Source organism: Diabrotica virgifera, chromosome 9 (genome assembly GCF_917563875.1).
Source record: "Diabrotica virgifera virgifera chromosome 9, PGI_DIABVI_V3a".
Taxonomy (NCBI): domain Eukaryota; kingdom Metazoa; phylum Arthropoda; class Insecta; order Coleoptera; family Chrysomelidae; genus Diabrotica; species Diabrotica virgifera.
Window position 1 is genome coordinate 224959901 of NC_065451.1, and position 20597 is coordinate 224980497.

A 20597-nucleotide genomic window follows, 5' to 3' on the forward strand; every position below is an offset into this window, starting at 1 on the left:
ATCAAACCTGAGTCTAAAATTCTTCTTCTTATTGTAGCCAACGATGCTCTGACTCCTGCAGCATGCCTGAATTCTCTTTGGAGGGATGGTACAGACATAGAAGAATTTCTACGGATGGAAATTCTGATATATCTATTCTGTCGATCATTGGTAACTCGGTGTCTACCAGACCGAGCTCTATTCCGTATCGAGTTTGTCTCCATGAACCTATTCCATATCCGTGAGACATCACTCTGAGAAACACCCACTCTTTCCGCCACGAACCGCTGTGAATGGCCTTCTTCAACTAAATCGATAATTCTTATACGGTCCAACTCAGAAATTAAAGATGATTCATTTTTAATCACGTTTTCAAAAATTTCACCAGAATAACCAGGTCAATTAAATGGGTATTCAAATAAAATAAAAAACCAAAAAAGGTATATTTTTTATAAAGAAAAGGTCCATTAAATATGTGATAAAGATACGGATTTATAAAAGCGTAAACATCGTGAATACGAGGGATGATGCATAACTTTTGAAACTATGTGTATAAAGAACAGTAGGAAAATGTTACTTGTCTTTCACAAACAATACAAAAAAATTTGGATAACCAAGCCAACCACCCCCAGAGAAAAATTCTAGGTGCGCTAATGTTCCTTGGATGTGTCCCGTTTTTTCAGGTTTATGATTTGGTCACCCTAGGTTAGACTGAAGCGTTCCTATCTTGGCAAGCTGCCTGTCATACAGTATAGTGCAGTTTGGCCTAAATTTTCATATATTTTCATGAGGCCTCGGTGTTGATGCACAAAGTTGGTTACAGTTTTTAGTAGCAAATTTTTATGGTTTAATTTTAAAAATGAAAGTTATTAATTTGTCAGTTTTAAATTACATTGGGTTTTTAATTAATTATTGAGAAAATAATCTGCACTTTTGTAACTTTTCAGTGTGTAATACTATAAAACAGATCAAAAAACAAGGTGGGTTACAGCCTCGGAGTTGATATTTTGACATTAAAATTGCATAAAATGCTTGTAAAAATACTTTTTTTTTAATTAATGTTAAGTGGCGTACATTCATCTATTGTATAACTTAACTTTGGCAACACAATTTGAAACACAGTATGTAAATGACCTAAGAAAAAAGTGAGTTACACAATATGCCGCTTATTTTGGCGAACCACCCATATAGGTAAATATTAGGTAAAAAATACCCGAGGATGCGGTCTACCAGTGCGTATCTATCATAGTGTGCAAAATAAGTCAATTTTGTGGCTTATTCCCAACTAAAATAGTAAGTTGAAGTTGTAATGACAAACTAATAAGTTGTAAAATTAACATAATAATTCGTATAATTTATGCGATTTATTCACTTTGTAAACATTTTTTAACGGCACTGTAATCGCTGTACAGGTTATACACATCATCCATCGGTAGACCGCATACTAAAGTAGCACCAAAAATTTGTCAGATAAATTCAGAATAAAAGTTTTTTTACTTATTTCCCTGAGCTACGAGAACAGATAGAAAATACATCAAAAAATTCCACTAAAATCAATAAAAATCCAGGTAGCCAAAATTATTCAAATTCTTGAGAAACAACTACTTACATATTAATATTTAAATATCTTTTACACTAAATACTTTTACTTGGAATCCTGATACCTTTGGTTGACCTTGGTAGCTGCGATTTGCAGATGGTGGCAGTGGCTCCCAAAGAATACTTAAATATAGGGTTGAAATGCTGAAACTAGTTTATATCAGCTGAGTCATTATCCTTTCCAGCTTGGTTGGTCACCTATCATACTTTTACAATCGTTATGCAAATAATTTCTTGTAAAATGCCACTACATTTTTTTTCGTGCCTCTCCATACTATTTTCTATTGGATGACAGTCTCGCTTTTCTCATTGTGTTTTTACTATAGGTGTTTCATTAATAATTGTCCAAATAATAACTGGAGAAACCTTATCACAAAATACGAAGATTTAACCTAAAACACTTAAATAAAATGTGGTTACTTACTGAGTTACAGGGTGTTTTATCTAAAAATTTAAAAACTATTTTTGTTCAGCATTTTAAAACTATTCGACATATCCTTTTCATACTTGGCAGGTAGTATAGGTACTGTACAAACTACTAAATTATGTTAAACAAAGGTTTCTGGCTATTACCAGAGGCGTACGACGGGGTAAAGTGAATGGTTGACCCTTTCCAAATTCTACGCCACTGGCTAAATTGCTATTTTAGTTAAATTTTTTGATTCTCCAATACTTTCTATGAAAATAATATACTCATCATTCGTAACGATAAAGTCATTAGTTTTCGAGATCTTTGAAGTTAAAAATGAAACGACATGGTTATTTTGACGCTGTATTGTGTCGCTTCATTTTTAATTTCAAATATCTCGAAAACTAACCATTTTATCGTTACGAATGAAGTGTATAATATTTACATAAAAAGTATTGCAAAATCAAAAAATTACACTAAAATAGCAATTTCGTCAGTGGCGTAGAATTTGGGAAGGGTCAACCAGCCACACTATCCCCTGTCGTACGCCTCTGGTAGTAGCTAGAAACGTTAATTTATCTTAATTTAGTAGGGTGTACAGTACCTACACTTTCTGCCAAGCATGATAAGGATACGCCAAATAGTTTTAAAGTACTGGGTACAAATATTTTTTAAATTTTAATCATATGAATCATATCATAAATTAATCGAAATAACTGTGCCGTTTCATATTAAACTTCAAATATCTCGAAAACTAATGACTTTATTGTTAGCAATGAAGAACATATATTATTTACGTAGAACGTATTGGAGAATTTAAAAATGGCACTAAAATAGTAATTCCTCCAGTGGCGTAGAATTTGAGAAGGGTCAACCATTCACCATCCCGTCGTACGCCTCTGGTAGTAGCTAGAAACGTTTGTTTTTCATAATTTAGTAGGGTGTCTAGTAGTCGCACTTTCTGCCAAGTATGAAAAGGATCCGTCGAATAGTTTTAAAATGCTGAGCAAAAATAGTTTTTAAATTTTTAGATAAAACACCTTGTAACTCAATAAGGAACCACATTTTATTTAAAGTGTTTTAGGTTAAATATTCGTATTTTGTGCTAAGGTTTCTCCAGTTACTATATGGACAATTATTAATGAAACACCCTGTATAGCAATCAACCATTGATGGTTTTCGTTATCTAATATTTTCCTCTTCTGTCTCTAATTATTGATGCTTAACAAAAAAATAAAGTTCATTATAAATTACCGCAATTCATTCGTATACGCATTTCTTTGTGGTAGTCACATTTGTCTTAACCATTAACCACTTACATGCGGTATGCCATACCGCACCAAAAATACAGGGTGTTTGCTAAAGAATGGGCCATAGCTTAACCTCAGGTTGCTGAGGTTAAAATAGGCCGATTTAAGCTAACTTACCTTAGTACAAAGTTTATAATAACCGAGATACAGGGTGTCAAAGTTAAACTTTTTTTTTATTTATTATTGAATATTTCCCGACAGGTATGAGATAACAACATGAAATTTGGTATGTGAGGTTTTTTTGGGTCGAGAAAACTCAATTCCCTACCAAAAATTATGTATTGCCCAGAGAGCGCCACATACGCCTTTCAGCACTCATTTATTACGTTCAATTTTTTTTATCCCTCACTCTGTATAATTTTGACATTAACATTTTTATTCTCCTATTAGTTCTACTTAAAAAAGGTATACTTCTTTCATCTCCCTAAACTCAACCGTTTTCGAGATAAACGCATTTTAAATCTGCGATACACCATCATTTTTAGCATAATATCATTGTAGTTACACCCGAAAAATAACTTAAAACCATAATAATTGTGCCAGTTCTCAATCGCAAATTCCGTTTGATGAAATTTGCGATACATTTTTGGATAATTTTATGGTTTTAAGTTATTTTTCTGGTGTAACTACAATGATATTATGCTAAAAATTATGTTGCACCGCAGATTTAAAATGCGTTTATCTCGTAAACGGTTGAGTTTAGGGAGATGAAAGAGGTATACCTTTTTTAAGTAAAACTAATAGGGGAATAAAAATTTCAATCTCAAAATTATACGGAGTGACGGATAAAAAAAATTGAACGTATTAAAGAAAGGAGTATGTGGCGCCCTCTGGGCAACACATAACTTTTGGTAGGGAATTTAGTTTTCTCGTCCCGAAAAACCCCCACATACCAAATTTCGTGTTGATATCTCATGCCTGTCAGGAAATATTCAATAATAAATAAAAAAAAAGTTTAACTTTGACACCCTGTATCTCGGTATAAACTTTGTACTAAGTTAAGTTAGCTTAAATCGGCCTATTTTAACCTTAGAAACCTAAGGTTAAGCTATGGCCCATTCTTTACCAAACACCCTGTATATTTTGTTGTAAAACGTGTTTTATAAAAGATTCCTAGAACAATATCTGTGTACCTTCAAGTTGTGTGTAATTGTCCGTGCTCTACACTGCTGCAATTTTAATATGGTTTAGTCCTAGAGCAATGGTTACGTAGAGTTGATAGTGTTGTCATTTGTCGAATGTCTATTTTTTACTCTGTCAAGTGTAATATCTCCATTATAGTACGTCATTTGTTCTATGTAATTTGACACATTCATCTCGCGAATCTATTAGTTAAAAATCTGTATCATAATGAAGCCTATATTAGAGAATAAAAAAAATTATCATTTATTAGCTGGCAATCCATCGAATTAAATATAAAAACTACAAACCACACAAGACTTCCGAATAATCCAATAAAAAACTACAAAACCAAAGTCTACTCAAATATAAGAACTCAAAAAACAAAATCTTAATTTACCTGCCAATGACTCCGCGAATGTGGTTTGTGAGGTAGGGCTTGTCTGTCTAGGAGGACTGGTCTGCCAAGCTTCTGAGGAAAAACTTTTATATTGGTTTTTCTGTTTTCAAAACCACAAAACTAACATATAGGTTTACGTCAAATTAATAGTCTAAAGGTATGTATACATATGTGCGCCGCTGGTGCACGCGCTGCTCGCGCAGCGTGTTTGTCAGGACCTCGATTTTTGACCCTTCGCTTCGTTATCGGTACACTAAATAGATACGAAGCGAATACGTTCGATAACGAAGCAAAGGGTCAAAAATCGAGGTCCAGATTAGTACATGTTTTTAACAGTGCTCCTCTTGAAAACACGTACTAATCTAACAAACAAGAAGCGAGCGGAGCGCATATGTATACATACCTTAAGATCTGAATCTAGGTCCACCTTTATTCATCTGTTTACCAAATGAGACTTTTTTTTATGAAATTTTATACATAGACCAATACGTCTTCCATGTATTACATATCGTATTATGTTCATAGCAAATGACCGATTTTAGAGAATAATTTTCATAGTCACTAGAGCTCTGCTTGAAAACTTGGGGGGTTAAACCCTAAAGAGGAGTTCTCGGGGGGTGGAGTTAATTCTAAGCAACTTTCGTTCTATAGAGATTTTTCACTAAGTCAATAGTTTATGAGTTATTTGCGAGTTAAAATGTTAATTTTTCAACAAAAAAAACACGTTTCCAGAAGGTTTTTCACAAATAATAACTCAAAAAGTAGGTATTTTGTCGAAAAAAAATATTTGTAGCAAAAATGTAGCTTATAAAAAAAACAAAAAGAATGGTGTATTTAAGAATTTTGTAAATCTAGTAGAAGCAAAGTTATAATTTATGAAAAGTAGGTTCTATACCACGTTATGTTTATCTTAACAATGCTCCGGTATACCCGTCTGACATCTCCCGAAATATGATATTGGTTTTTTTACTCATTACTCATTCAGTTTTTAAGCTTAAATAACCATATATTGTAGGGTTTTTAACGACAATTAAATTATCAGTAGTAATTGCACAAGAGCTCTAAAATTATTGAATTTTTCCCGAGTGTCACTTTGGCAGTTTTGCCAAAGGCGAAGAGCCGAAGGCGAGTGAAATTATGTCAAAGTGTCACGAGGGCAAAAATTCTATATTAATTTTAGAGTTCGAGTGCAATTTGTTGCGATTATTTCATGAATAAAACTGTTCAAAGCCAAAATTTTATTGTAATTTATATATGTAAGTACCAATTAGTGAAATTAAACACACAGTTGTTATAAATATGTATTTGACGGTTGAAAGTCATCACTTTTATAATTTTTAAAACATTTGTCATTAATGCCACTGAATGTATTTTTTCGTAGCAACGAAGGGCATCTGACGTAATATGCTTAACGACGGGAGATTATCAAAAATTATCACCTTAATTTGCATGTCTGTAGCTTTCTATTGGTCAGAATCTCCTGAATGAAATAATCATTTAAATTATTTTTTAACCCTTATTTTTAAAATGGTTGTAGTTGAAAGTGCTTAAATGAGTCACTAATCTTGAGTGTATGCAAACTTTGAACAACCATATTTTAACCAATGTTTGCCTTACACAAAAACAAAAACATTCAAAATATTCAAGAAAGAAAAATGTTAAAAAAATGTTTGCTATAAAACTATTTTTTTTTCAAAAATAAGCACTTTGAACCTGTCAAACTCACAGATCATATAAACAATGCATCTATAAAGAAATAATTGTAAAGCAGTAACGATTAATTTGATGGCCAACTTTATTTTGAGCATAACTCGCTTATTTTTGATGATAGAAACTTTTATAAAAAATAAAAGTAAAACATTTTTGAAACACTTTAAAAAAGTTTTGATGAGTTTTCCCCAAAATGTGCTAATTTTTTGGTTATTTCCCGTTGAAATATTCGATTTGGAATTTGACGAATAAGAACCTATTTTTCATAAGCTACAACTTTACTTACTTCTGCTAGATCCATAGACTTTGCAAATTACACCATTTTTTTCGATACAATACTTACTCCTTGAGTTATTTGCGAAAAACCATCGAAAATGTTTTTTTTGTTGAAAAATAAACATTTTCACTCACAAATGACTCGAAAGGTATTGACAGTGAAAAACTCTATGGAACTAAAGTTTGTTAGAATTAGTCAAGTTATCCATTTCCAGTCTTATCCTGAACATGTTTTTCACCCCCCACGTAAAAGTAATCCTGGGTTTAAGTCTAATAATGAACTATAGGGTAATAAGAGAAACCTAATCCAAATTATCAAGCAAATCCGTCATGACTATGGTCTGTTTTTAAACCAAGAGGAGTAATTCAAATTTACCGCTCTGTAATGCTTGTTTGTAATTTTGTCCAACCTCAGGCAAATTTACTCCACTGTGTGAATTTTGACACTAATGACATTTATGAAATTTTGACACTATTGACATTTCATATGTTAATTAAGTTATATTGGCGATTTTTTATCTTTTCTGCGTTATTACTTTAATTTTTAGATTTCTAGTCTACTTTTATATAAAAAACAGTTGTTTTTAGAAATCTTTAGCGACGTATTAGTATAACATAATATGTATGATTACCATCGAAGGCGATATGATCAACCAAAAACAAAGATGTATTTGGTGATTTTTCTAGTGACTTTCTTGGGTGTGAATCTGTCTTTTTAGTTTACTCCTCCTGGTTTAAAAACAAACCATAGGAGAATTACACTCCGAAATGGTCATTTACTGGGATAGCTATGAACATATTTCCTATGGGCCGACGTAGTTCAGGCGGTAGTATGCTTGACTCGAGTGCTGGTAGGCCGGGGTTCAAATCCCAGCGCTGCCAAGAACAACTAGACATTTTTAAAATGTCTATAAATAGGCCCCAGGTCGACTCAGCCTGAATAAAATGAGTACCTTGGGTAAAACCAGGGGTAATAATAGGCGGTTGAAGCGTAGCACTGGCCCTGTTACCTTCCTTGTATACCGTAGGCCCTAGATATAGTATACTACCCTGCTATAATCCCAAAGCCGCGTCCGCAGTATAAAACGGGAGACTATGAACATATTTTGATAGGCAATACATACAAGACGTATTTGTCTATGAATGAAATTTGATAAAAAAAATATCTCATTTGGTAAACTATTGGGTGAATGTCAACCTAGATTCGGATCCCGTATAGTTGCCATCAAATTATTGCAGCAAACCTTAATCTTAAGCTTATTACAAAGTCATATGTATTTGATTGGTGTGGTTAAGTTTCCTGCACAGGTAGAAAAGTAATAAATGCGAATCTATTGTCCCTTTAATTATTATACCTGCTATTCAGTATGTTTACCTCTCTCGACACCAATCAATTACAAATGACTTTCTAACAGGATTAAGATACTGTTTTCTGCAATAATTTGTCGGCAACTATACTATAAATAACGTAACGTACATGCAAACAGAGAAAAAGTTACATTTATATGCAATATGACCACGTAAAAGTCAATGTTTGGAGATTGAAAAACTTAAAAACATCAATTTGAACATACAGAATCATATACATCTAAAAAAAACTTAATTGAGGTACGTAAATGGCTACTGGGGATTTCTTTCATAAGCGTTAGTTGCTTTTCTTTATTGTACTCGGAGATAAAATGATTATACTAAACAAAAAGTCATTTCCATTTTGAAAATTGATTTTACAGTTTTATTTCACTAGTAACTAAATTAACTCTACTTTCTGCAGCAATTGTTCACATTATTCCAGTCCAGCATTACAGTAGAGCAATGGAATGCTACTGAAATAATGTGAACCTGCACTGGAATGTACCATTTCTGTGATCAATTGAGTCCAGTTGATTGGAATGACAGTCAGTTTTTCATTCCAGCACCACTGGAATAATGTGAACAGCCAATCATGTGCTTGATTATTTAATTAAAGCATTGTCACTATAGTGTTACCGCTCTTGGAATGTGTTGGAATTGGAATGCTTTAAAAAAATAACCTCGAAAAATCGCAGAGAAGCTAAGAAAACAGGAATCCGTCAAGTTTTCAAACTGTCACCCTTTATACAGGGTTTTACACGACGAGCTTACACCATATATTTATATCGGAAATTACTTACAAATACACTCGGGTGCAAAAGAATTGATCCACTGAAAATTTGGTCATTTTTGATGTCTCGAATTTTCTAAACCTGTTGTCTGATTTAAGTGATTTTTTTTACCATATTATAGCCTTATTCTTTAACAATATCGCTGTAATAATATTGTTGCTAGACAGGTAAACTGTCATAGTATACTGAGTGTACGAATCAAACTGTGCTTTTTCTCAAAGTTCGCATCACCCTGTGGACTATTCTAGTGTTTATAAAATACTGAAATTAAAAACTAACTATAGCCTCAGCTTTTAACATTCTGTTTTTAGATTCATTCGCTTATCTATCTATCTTTATAATCATATATCCGCAAACGATTCTTTTCCGAGATACGGGATGTTCAATGTTTCTTTACAAACTGACAATTTATTTATTGCTTTAAGACCTGTTAAGATATGCAAATCAAATTTGGTGGGTTTTAAGACGTAGTTATTGCACATTTTTTGACATACAATTAAGAATTTTATATTCACCATTGGCGTGCATATGGGTAATATGATCAGTCATAATACCCGTTTATATTAAATTCTTAATTGTATGTCAAAAAATGTGCAATAACTACGTCTTAAAAACCACCAAATTTGATTTGCATTTCTCAACTGGTTTTAAAGCAATAAATAAATCGTCAGTTTGTAAAAAAAAATTGAACATCCCATATCTCGGAAACGAAGTGTTTGCGGACATATGATTAAAAAACAAACTGTCATTATTTACCCCTTAAAGTTTGCTGCACTTATTTCGAAACACCCTGTACTGATGACGAACATGGACAGTTGTTAAAGTACCTAAATTATCCAACATAAGCGAATTAATCTAAACACAGAATGTTAAGAAAACCGGAGGCTCTAGTTGGTTTTTAATTTCAGTATTTTATAAACGCTAGACTAGTCCACAGGGTGATGCGAACTTTGAGAAAAAAATACAGTTTGATTCGTACACCTGGTATACAATGACAGTTTACGTTTACCTGTCTAGCAACAATAATATTACAGCGATATTGTTGTTGAATAAGGCTATAACATATTAAAAAATCACTTAAATCAGACAATAGGTTTAGGAAATTCGAGACATCAAAAATGACCAAATTTTCGGTGGATCGATTTTTTTGCACCCGAGTGTATTTTATGAAAATTTGTTTATGACAGATGTGTCACTGCCAGAAGTAAACAGTATCTTTTTCTATTTTAAATAGAACATCCTGTATATTATTAACTTTTATATTCTGCATAAGATTTTAGACAAAATTTGTTTTTTGACAATATTTTGGACATAGGTCAAAAACTTATATTTTTTGGGTTATTCATCTTTATTTAAAAATTTTGACAAATAAAGAAAAACCTGTCAAAGGTAATGGCTCATCCATTTATAAACATAATACATACCTTGAAAACTACTGCACACAAAGAGTAAGTAACATTTTGTTCAGTAATTTATATCGAAATTAAATTTCTAAATACAGGTATGCAATTTATTAATTACTTCATACTAAAAAAACTACCAGAAATAACAGAAAGTGAAGTAAAACACACCATTAAAGAACTGAAAACTGGGAAAGCTTTTTTTTTAATAAAAGATATTTTGAATTTGAATTTGAAGCTGTAGGACCGGACGAAATACCGACAGAAATATTGCAACTTATAGCCGACTGCAATATACATGTAATTGTCGAATTATTTAATATCATATACAGAACAGGTATATTACCTAAAGAATGGCTTCTATCAACATTCGTGACTATACCGAAAAAGAGAAACACCAGACAATGTTGGGAACACCGTACCATCAGACTAATGTGCCTCATACTCAAAGTATTTCAAAAGATTAGTCATTATTGGAGAATATACAAAAAGTTAGAACAAGACATTGGACAAACTCTGTTCGGATCTAGAAATGCTCAAGAAACCAGAGAAGCATTATTTGCAGTAAATGTGCTAATACATAGACATTTAGATGTAAACCAGGACATCTATGTTTGCTTCCTCGATTATAGCAAGGCATTCGATACGGTGAAACATAATCCGTTAATAAAACTACTGAGAACAAAGCACATCGACACACGGGATATAAGAATAATAAATAATCTGTATTATGAACAAGAAGCTGTCATAAGAATAAATAATTTAAACACCAATAAAATAAAAATCAAAAGAGGCGTTAGACAGGGCTGTGTCTTGTCGCCATCACTGTTTAATGCATACTCAGAAGAAATATTCAAAAAAGCATTAGAAGATGAAGTAGCAGGCATAAAAATAAATGGCCTACCCATATGTGAAATTAGATATGCCGATGACACAATACTAATAGCAGAAACTATTACAGATCTACAAAGAATTTTAGATAAGGTTGTTGCAACGAGTGAAGAATTTGGTCTGTCACTAAACATAAAGAAAACGAAATTCATGGTTATATCAAAGAAAAATATTAGAAACATAAATCTACACGTAAATAATAAGACGATAGAACGAGTTCAGAATTATAACTATTTAGGGACAAACATTAGTGTAACAAATGATTATACCAAAGAAATCCGAATTAGAATACAAAAGGCTAGAAGTGCATTCATTAATATGAAACAAATATTATGTAGTAGAGACCTCAGCCTAAATCTTAGGAAGCGAGTACTAAAATGTTATGTATTTTCTGTTCTTTTGTATGGTGTGGAGACATGGACCCTCAATAAACAATGCCTCAATAGATTGGAAGCATTTGAGATGTGGATGTATCGAAGAATGCTGAGAATCTCCTGGACAGACAGAATAACCAATCGATGGCTTAGTGTGAAAACCTCGTATCTCATTTTTTTCGAAAATGAAATTTTGGTGGTTTTAGTTTGAAAACCTTTTATCTCACGATTTACAACTGTTAGAAAAAATCCAAATACACTAGACTATTTTCTACAGCCAAAAAAAGAAACCACATATATCAATTGCTCTCTTGATTTAGTGTGAATACCACGTATATTTATAACCAAGACTTGGGTACTTAATTTGGAGTATTTGTTTGAGAGATTCGACTTGGAGAAATTTTTTTGTGAACAGTAAAAAGTAGTCCTGCATACAGAAACATTTTATGAACCTTAAATCAAAAGATTTGTACTGTATCAACCTAGTATTTGGAGGTGTGCAATAAGCTATGAAAAATGAAAACCTCGTAAATAATAATAAACATAACCTCATTTAAGATGAAAAACACGTATATCAAGATATACGAGGTTATCATAGTTACTTGGGCAAAGGCTCTATATACTGCAAGGATATTTACGTGTTTTTCATAGTTATAGTATTTCCAATTTAATAGCAACATTTAACACTTTTAGCTCTAGGACAATATCAGATATTTGTCTCAATGTGCTCGAATTAAAAATATGTAACGGTAATTTTTGTTTTTAGGTTATATTATGCAGAAAATCAGTTTTTTGCCTCTCCTGTGAAATTGTAATTTAATGAGATACGAGGTTTTCACACTAAGCCATCGCAATGAGGAAGTACTAACAAGAATACAGAACAGCAGGGAGATACTGGATTCCATCAAAATAAGAGAACTTCAATACTCGGGTCATATAACACGTGGTGACAGATATGAACTCCTAAAATTAATTATGCAGGGAAAGATGAAAGGAAGGCGCAGCATAGGTAGAAGAAAAATGTTCTGGCTGAGAAATCTCAGAGAATCATTTGGATGCAACTCAACTGAACTCTTTCGGGCTGCAGTATCAAAAGTGAGAATAGCAATGATGATTGCCAACCTTCGTCGCGGAGATGGCACATAAAGAAGAAAGAAAAAAAACTAATTAAATTTTGGGGGTATAATCCCCAGGTATACTAGCCAGATTTTATAATAATTGTTGTAATACCAACCAATGCATAACATTTGACAGTTTCTCTTGGAGTCTTCTAATCAATAAAAAAAAACAAAAAGAAGGATTTATTACATAATAGGAAAATGCAACAGGGACAAGACTTAAATCAATAGGTCCTGCATAGACTACGCGCCCGGGGTCAATGACCTGATATGCACTTGGATCCTTAAGATCTGATGCTTCTTGGTCATGGATCGGAAGTAGAAGAACTCGAAGTCAGGTATTGAGGGAGATACATACATATAACAAAATGCTGGAAAATTGCGGATGACTCACAACTAATCACATTTTAAATACCCAGAAATTTAAACATCGTTAACGTGGAAAATCAATAAGTGCAGGTAGATTTTTCAGAAAGGTTGCTCAAAATAAATATCTATAATAAGTAAATTACTGACATTTTTCTATTAATAAATATTTTAAATAAACAATTCAGACGTTTCGACCAAAATCATCATTCTAACCTCGATTAAGCAATGTTTATTGATATTTAATCTCGTACGCAATATCGCACATGAAAAAACGAAACATAACATAAATCAATCGCTTTATCCATAACAAAAATCATAATATAGAACAATGTGTTTGTGTGTTTTTAACCAAATTTCCAAAAATAAATACTCTATCAAACTTTATTTCCGCTTTATACTACAATAAATTTTTTACGAGCAGTAGTAAGAAAACTACGTCTGATATAAAACTTCTAATCGAATTAGAAAAATTCAATGACCTTATTTCCAAACACGATATATTAAATAGCTCCTAGGTTAAGTTAGCACTTTAAATTGACGCTATTTCCTCGTAATTTTCGCTACAAAACCGTGTATTCTAGTGATTTCCTAAGGTTTTTCGCGAAAACTTCGAGGAAATGACAGCGAAAACACGGAAAAACAACCAAACAAAGAATTTAATCCCAGTAGACCTCGTTTATATGAAAACAAAACACTAACGCTTCGTGAAATAAAAAAAAGACGATCGAGTTAAGGATTTGAGAGTGTACTTACGGCCTCCAGATCCGGAATACATTTTTTATTTCTATATTTTATTTAATAAATTAAACGCACAAGCACACTAAACACACCACTAGTATTATTTTGAAGAGATTGTCTATCTAGTTACAAAAGACGACAGCCATTTGCAATCGTGACGTCAAACGACAGAATAGCTGCGAATGCTCGGAGTCATACAGTGTTGCCGTGCTTCGGACGGGCTCGTCGTAGGACGGCTCGTTGATACGAGGTGAATACCACAAATACACACAATTGAGGTGTTCTTTGCAAAAACCCCAGTTGTCATTATTTACAACATTGGAGATATTAAAAAAAAAAAAAGAATGTGTGTGTACTTTGTACGCACGTAAGAAGTTATACTTATATGATTTAAACGAAATGAATATACTTTTTATTTATATTTTGTTTAAATATTAAACTAATTTATACTTACTACTTCTCAAACATTTTTATTAGAACAGTGCCAAAAATTAAAATAATAAAAGAATAAAACACACACAAACACATTAAACAAGCCACAAATGATGTCTGAACATTAATTGTCGAAAATTTTTTTAACTAAATACGTATTTTCTGAAAATACAATTATATAATAAATATACTTACAATCATAAAATGTATTAAAAAAAACAAAAAAGAAAGTTTCTATTGGGACTCGAACCAGCGCTGATAAGAGCGGTTGGTATTGGAATTCATTCGCCTTCTCCGCTTAGCCACGGACACTATGTGTCATTATTTACGAAGATCGACTAACTAAACGGATTAAACTTGTGATATTTTGAAAATTGATCAAATTATTTTAATTTTGAATTGAGATGATTTAGAATTGAAAAAATACAACAAAACATAGAGTAAAAAAACAATATATTAGGTGAATATTGATAGAAATTTTGATGGTAATCAAATTATATAAATAAAAGTATTACATACTATGTATTTTGGCAGATCAAATAGGTAGGTTTATACCCATGATACATTAACAATTATTACGTACCTATTGCTTTTAAAAACTATTTAAAAGTCACTACAATATTATAAACTTTTTTGTTTCTGTCCTCACAACAATAAAACTAATATATTATACATTTGTTTACCTTTACCTTTACCTCCAAACCACAGCTGCCATATCGGATAATTTTTGACATGTCATTTGAACATCCAATCAGAACAAAGTTATAATGCGCATGCGCCGGGCTGATAGGTTTTAACATATAAAAAATCACTCTCTATCGCCGGTAAAGAAGTATAACTTCAAAAAAGTTATTTAATTATACCGTATTAAGTTTACGGAAATTCTCAAATTAGTGATTTATTATTTTGATGATTACACACAGTTTACAATATAAATAACATTATTTTTTCATTTTGTTTATTTATGAAGGACATTTATTCATTTGACATATGGGGTTTTTGCAGAAATTTTTCATTAATTTATAGGAAAAACGATATTTATAGTAATAAACCAAAATAAAAAATGAACGAAAAATGGTGTTTACTTATAAAATCACACAACACAACTATTCGAAGGAACTTTAACCTATAAAAACCTACTGACAGCCAAGCGATAAAGTTTCCCGCAAAAACACCAATAGTCATTAACAACTATGGTTTTGAAGGGAATTGCGCTTGACATATGGGATTTATGCGGAATCGCCCACGGTTCTTAGACATTACTACGGTTGCCTAAATCGACTAACCAATAAACATTAAGGGTGAGATTACGTCACGAGAGTTTACTGTCATTTGAATCGTAATATGATTTTTTTCGAATCCTGAGAAAACCAAGTATTTTAGAAAAATTTAAACGCAGGATGCAAGATTACATTATTACCGAGGTCGGAAAGCCCCTTAGAATAAACAAACAGATTCTATTGAATGAAATATTTGAAATTAAATATCACACTTCTCTTTTATTTTCAGCCCTGTAACTTATTAAAATAAACATTATAGAAGTTTTCAGGGACTTTCAGCCCTCGTTAATAATGTAGTCTTTCATTCTGAGTTTAAATTTTTCAAAAATATTTATTAGTTTTCTCAGGATTCGAAAAAAATTAATACAATTAAAACACATTGAGAATTTTGACATGCGTCAAAGTTTTGCATTAACTCAATATTCTGAACTGTTGAATGCCAGCTTCCCTAATAATTATTTTACATCAAAAGACATTAGAAACTATTTGAAGAGGATTGAAATCTGTATTGGAAATAACTGTTAAAATTGGTCTACGTAATTAAACATATTCCAAAATTTTGTAAAAATGTAATACATTTTAGTTTTCAGCCAAACTTAGGCCACACACAATGCAATAATGTTCACATTTTTGAACTGTCAATATTTTTATTTTATCATCTATTGTTTAAAAACAATACAGTTGATAATATACCCTCAGTTGCGGAGACAGGATTAATAATAAAGATTTTTTTATTCAGTCAATGGTGTGAGCACTGTCAGTTAAATAGTAACGTGTGGCCTTACTTTTACACGCATACCTATTGTGGCAAATGTATCATATTTTTCAAAATTTTGGAATGCATTTAAATCGTAGAACAATTTTAACTTTTGATGTTAATACAGATTTTAATTCTCTACAAGTATTCTCTCATGACTTTTGATGTAGAATAATTAGGGAAGCAGGAATTCAACAATTCAGAACTTTACATTGAGTTTCCTATGGCCCTTTTTACGATTCGCCACCCGGTTTAAAATAAAATGTGTACTATTTGTCTTATTATTTCATAATAACACAAATAATACACATATATACACAATAACACACATTCAATGATCGAAAATAATTTAAAAATATGGGAATGTAAACTCTTGTGACGTAAAGTCAAAAATATAAGTCTCCCCACCACCGTCGGACAAGACAACCGTAATAAAGTCTAATAACCGTGGGAATCGCCTATATTTTTGTCGCTTATATTTTGGACTACTGTGATTTTAATGGAAGTTTCTTACGCAAGGAACGTAGGTAATTAGTCCTTCAATCCATAGATGGCATAAGTCCATTTCCGAAAAAAAAATGACAACTGGGGTTTTTGCTAAGAACGCCTCAATTAAACTTATATCAGGAGCTTGGAGGAGTAAGGGCGAACTGCAAAAACGATGTTTCGGGAAAACTGAGTTAAAGTTTACAAACATGTTAGAATAGTAAGGGCTAACAAGTGATGCTACTAGATTATGCGGTTTGTCGTCGCATTTCTACTAGAGCGTGCGGTCTACCGAGGGATACGGTGTATAATCTATATAATTACCATGACGACAAAAATCTTTACAAAGTGAATAAAACGTGTAAATCTTAGGAATTAATATTTTAATTGTACGGCTTGTTCCCCACTAAAATAGTAAATCGATATAATAAAGTATTAACTTATAAAATTACTATAATAATCCTTCTTATTTATGCCTTATATTCACTTTGTAAAGATGGTTTCGTCGGTGTCACGTTCTATCGGTACATCGGCCCATCACTACACTCTTTTCTCAGAAGCGTTGAACAGGATAATGAAAGGCGCCTTTGTAAGCGGAAAGGTTATCGCCAAGTACTAATAAAAATTACAATATACAATAAACTTTATGCAAATTTAGTTTCTCTACTATTATGCAAATTACACCCTAATCTTTTCCTACGGTATGGAAATCCTTCAGGTAGATCTTAAAAACTTGAGAGGATTTTGCAAGATTTTTATGAAATAAAAAAAGAGGTTTAATACTTTTTATTCTATAAAAATAAACACCCCTAGTGTTTTTAATAAAATTTTTACGTCTACGGTTTCTTCGTCTTCTGTATCTCACCAATTAAAGCTACTAAGCTACAGAATTACAGAAACACCAGCGCCTTAACTGAGGTGAAGGGGCGAACCTTGAACGGAAACGCAACGAAAGCCTGTGGGTTCGCCCTTACTCTTCTAGACGATTATGCAGTTCAGTTTCTGACATGAATGGATTGGTATATTATTTCTTACGAAATTTTAGGAGTATAAAGGGCGAAACATGCTGTTATAATCTACAGACGCATTTTTTAAAAGTACGTGAGGAAGATGAGACTGTTTTTGAAATGACGATTTTTCGGGTTCGCCCTTACTCCTCCAAGCTCCTGATATGTAGTCACCTGAAATTTCTTATTATTTCGAGGATTTTAAAAAATCAACGTACGCAGTCAACAATATTTGAAATAACAAATTGAAACTAGCTGTTTTAAAGTGAATAGCATAAAAAAATTCAGTGTTACCACTAATTCAAGCTTCAATTTGCGTGGGCACGCTCGTAATCAAATTGTCAACATTTTGTTGTGGTAGGTTGTTCCATTCTTCAAGAGCAGCTTTACTAGCCGTGCGGTGTTCTGTACATTATCCCGGCGAGCTCTATTTTTTAAATCATGATCTACAAATGCTCTATAGCGTTAAGGTCTTGTGAGCAAGTAGGCCACTCCAGAATAGTGATATCTTCTGCTTCAAGGAAGTCTGTAGTCACTCTGCTGGTATCTGGAGGTGCATTACCGTGTATGAAAATTAATTTTTTTCCCATTTCACCTCTCCAGAGCCTAATTACAAGTTCTAGAATCAAATAAACATACCTGCGAGCTGTTAAAGTTCGTTGGATGAAAACGAAAGAAGTTTTTTACCGATCCTAATACCTCCCCAGATCATGATCCTTTCTCCTTTATATCTGTGAACTAATCTGTCAGTTTCCATTCTTGCTGGTCTTTCTCTCCCAGTAAGTACACGATTTTGTCGGTCATTTGAGTTTACACAAATCCTGGTTTCGCCTGAAAATAGTACATTTTGCCAATGCCAGTTTTGTTTTGAAGACACCACTTTAGGTAAGTCTTGTGCTGTCTGGATAACTCGGGAACCCTTAACTGTCCCCTGCTATATACTCCTAGCGCACGAACTCCTTTTCTTATTGTTTCAACTAAAACACGTACACCTGTAGCTTCCAAAAGCTGCCCTTGGAGCTGCGGGTGAGAAATTGTTGGATCTCTTCTAGCTGGTTCAACAATGAAACGATCGTGACAAGCGGTTGTTGCTTTTTGGCGACTTTGCCTTGCTCTATTTTTAAACTTTCCTAATTCCTGATACCTAGCACATATACCGGGTGGTGAATTGAAAAACGAGCCATAGAAAACTCAATGTAAAATTCTAAACTGTTGAATTCCTGCTTCCCTAATTATTTTACATCAAAAGACATTAGAAACTATTTGTAGAGGATTGAAATCTCTATTGAAAACAACTGTCAAAATGGTTCTACGAATTAAAACATATTCCGAAATTTTGTAAAAATGTAATACATTTTTCAGTTTTTCAGCCCAAAATTAGGCCACACACAGTGCAATAATGTGTCACAATGAAGTTATTATTTTCACATTTTTGAACTGTGAACTTTTTTATTTTATCATTTATTGTTTAAAAACAATACAGTTGATAAGATACCCTCAGTTGCGGAGAAAGTATAAATAATAAAGATTTTTTTATTCAGTCAATGGTGTGAGCACTGTCAGTTAAATAGTAACGTGTGGCCTAACTTTTACACACATACCGACTGTGGCAAATGTATTATATTTTTCAAAATTTTGGAATGCGCTTAAATCGTAGAACAATAATTTTAACTTTTGATTTTAATACAGATTTCAATCCTCTACAAATATTCTCTCACGACTTTTGATGTAAAATAATTAGGGAAGCAGGAATTCAACAGTTTAGAATTTTACAATGAGTTTCCTATGGACCGTTTTACGATTCACCACCCGGTAGAAGAAAACGCCCTGTGTTAGGTGTACCACTGCAGCTATGACCCTCTAAGACATTCCTTGCTTCACAAGTCCAATAGTCTTTGCCCTTTACATGTCCGGTAACCCTACATAAGGCATATTTTCGTTTTTGAACGCAAAAGTTAGTTTATTTTCGTTCAATTTCCAACTAAAGCAAATAATCTATATCTATATAACATACCGAGCTGTACTGTCTTATTATCTTATCGGTTTGTTTATTTTCAATAAAAACCTTTATTTTTCGCGACAAGTTTTTTCAAAAGAAACATAATTATGGTTTGAAATATGTACATGGTGATTCTATATCAATTTGGTTGTATAAAAATATAAAGGAATAAAAAACGAATAAAATCCTTTGTAAAAGTTATATTTGTTAAAATCCCTAAAGAGGGCTACATCACAGAACTAGTTTTCGATCGGATGACCGATCATCATCAGTGCTTACGTGAATCTAACATGCTATTGCTACCATATAGTCAACATGTGAACAAGTCGATTTCGAGCTCAATGGTACCTAGAGCATAATACATTGGACATTTTAGACATCCATGTTTAAGTCCACATTATTCATCTGTGTTCCCATGACGAATCAATTGTAAAGGGTTTTTACCCACATATTTTTGTATTTTGGTGGTTAGCATGTTAGATTCACGTAAGCACTGATGATGACCGGTCATCCGGTCGAAAACTAGTTCTGTGATGTAGCCCTTTTTAGGGATTTTCACAAATATACCTTTTATTAAGGATTTTATTCGTTTTTGTAATATATGGTATACAGCCAACTACAGGGAAACTTTTCCTCGTGGATTTATAGAGGAATAAATTCGTTATTTCGTAAACCGGCGACTTTAATAAAAAATATTGAAATAGGTCGATTTTTAATTTTAAAATATGATTTTTTGGCATGTATATCATACTAGTCACGTCATTCATCTCGGCGTGATGACGTAATCGATTATTTTTAAATGA

General features: G+C 32.5%; 1 protein-coding gene across 6 annotated transcripts in view; it reads right to left on the bottom strand.

The window, feature by feature from the left end:
* Nucleotides 1-20597, bottom strand: part of LOC114340015 (protein argonaute-2) — a 185464-nt gene that overhangs the window by 101656 nt on the left and 63211 nt on the right. Inside the window, exons 1-2 of one of the 6 annotated variants that reach the window (XM_050660031.1) lie at nt 13849-13990; nt 4817-4888 (exon numbers count right to left, since the gene is read on the bottom strand). The exons of 3 other annotated variants lie outside the window; for them this stretch is intronic. In XM_050660031.1, coding sequence (XP_050515988.1) covers nt 4817-4888; nt 13849-13870 — 94 coding nt within the window. In that variant the 5' untranslated portion in view covers nt 13871-13990. Of the gene's footprint in view, nt 1-4816; nt 4889-13848; nt 13991-20597 lie in introns of those variants that run through there. 2 more of the 6 variants (XM_050660033.1, XM_050660032.1) reach the window with 2 other exon arrangements.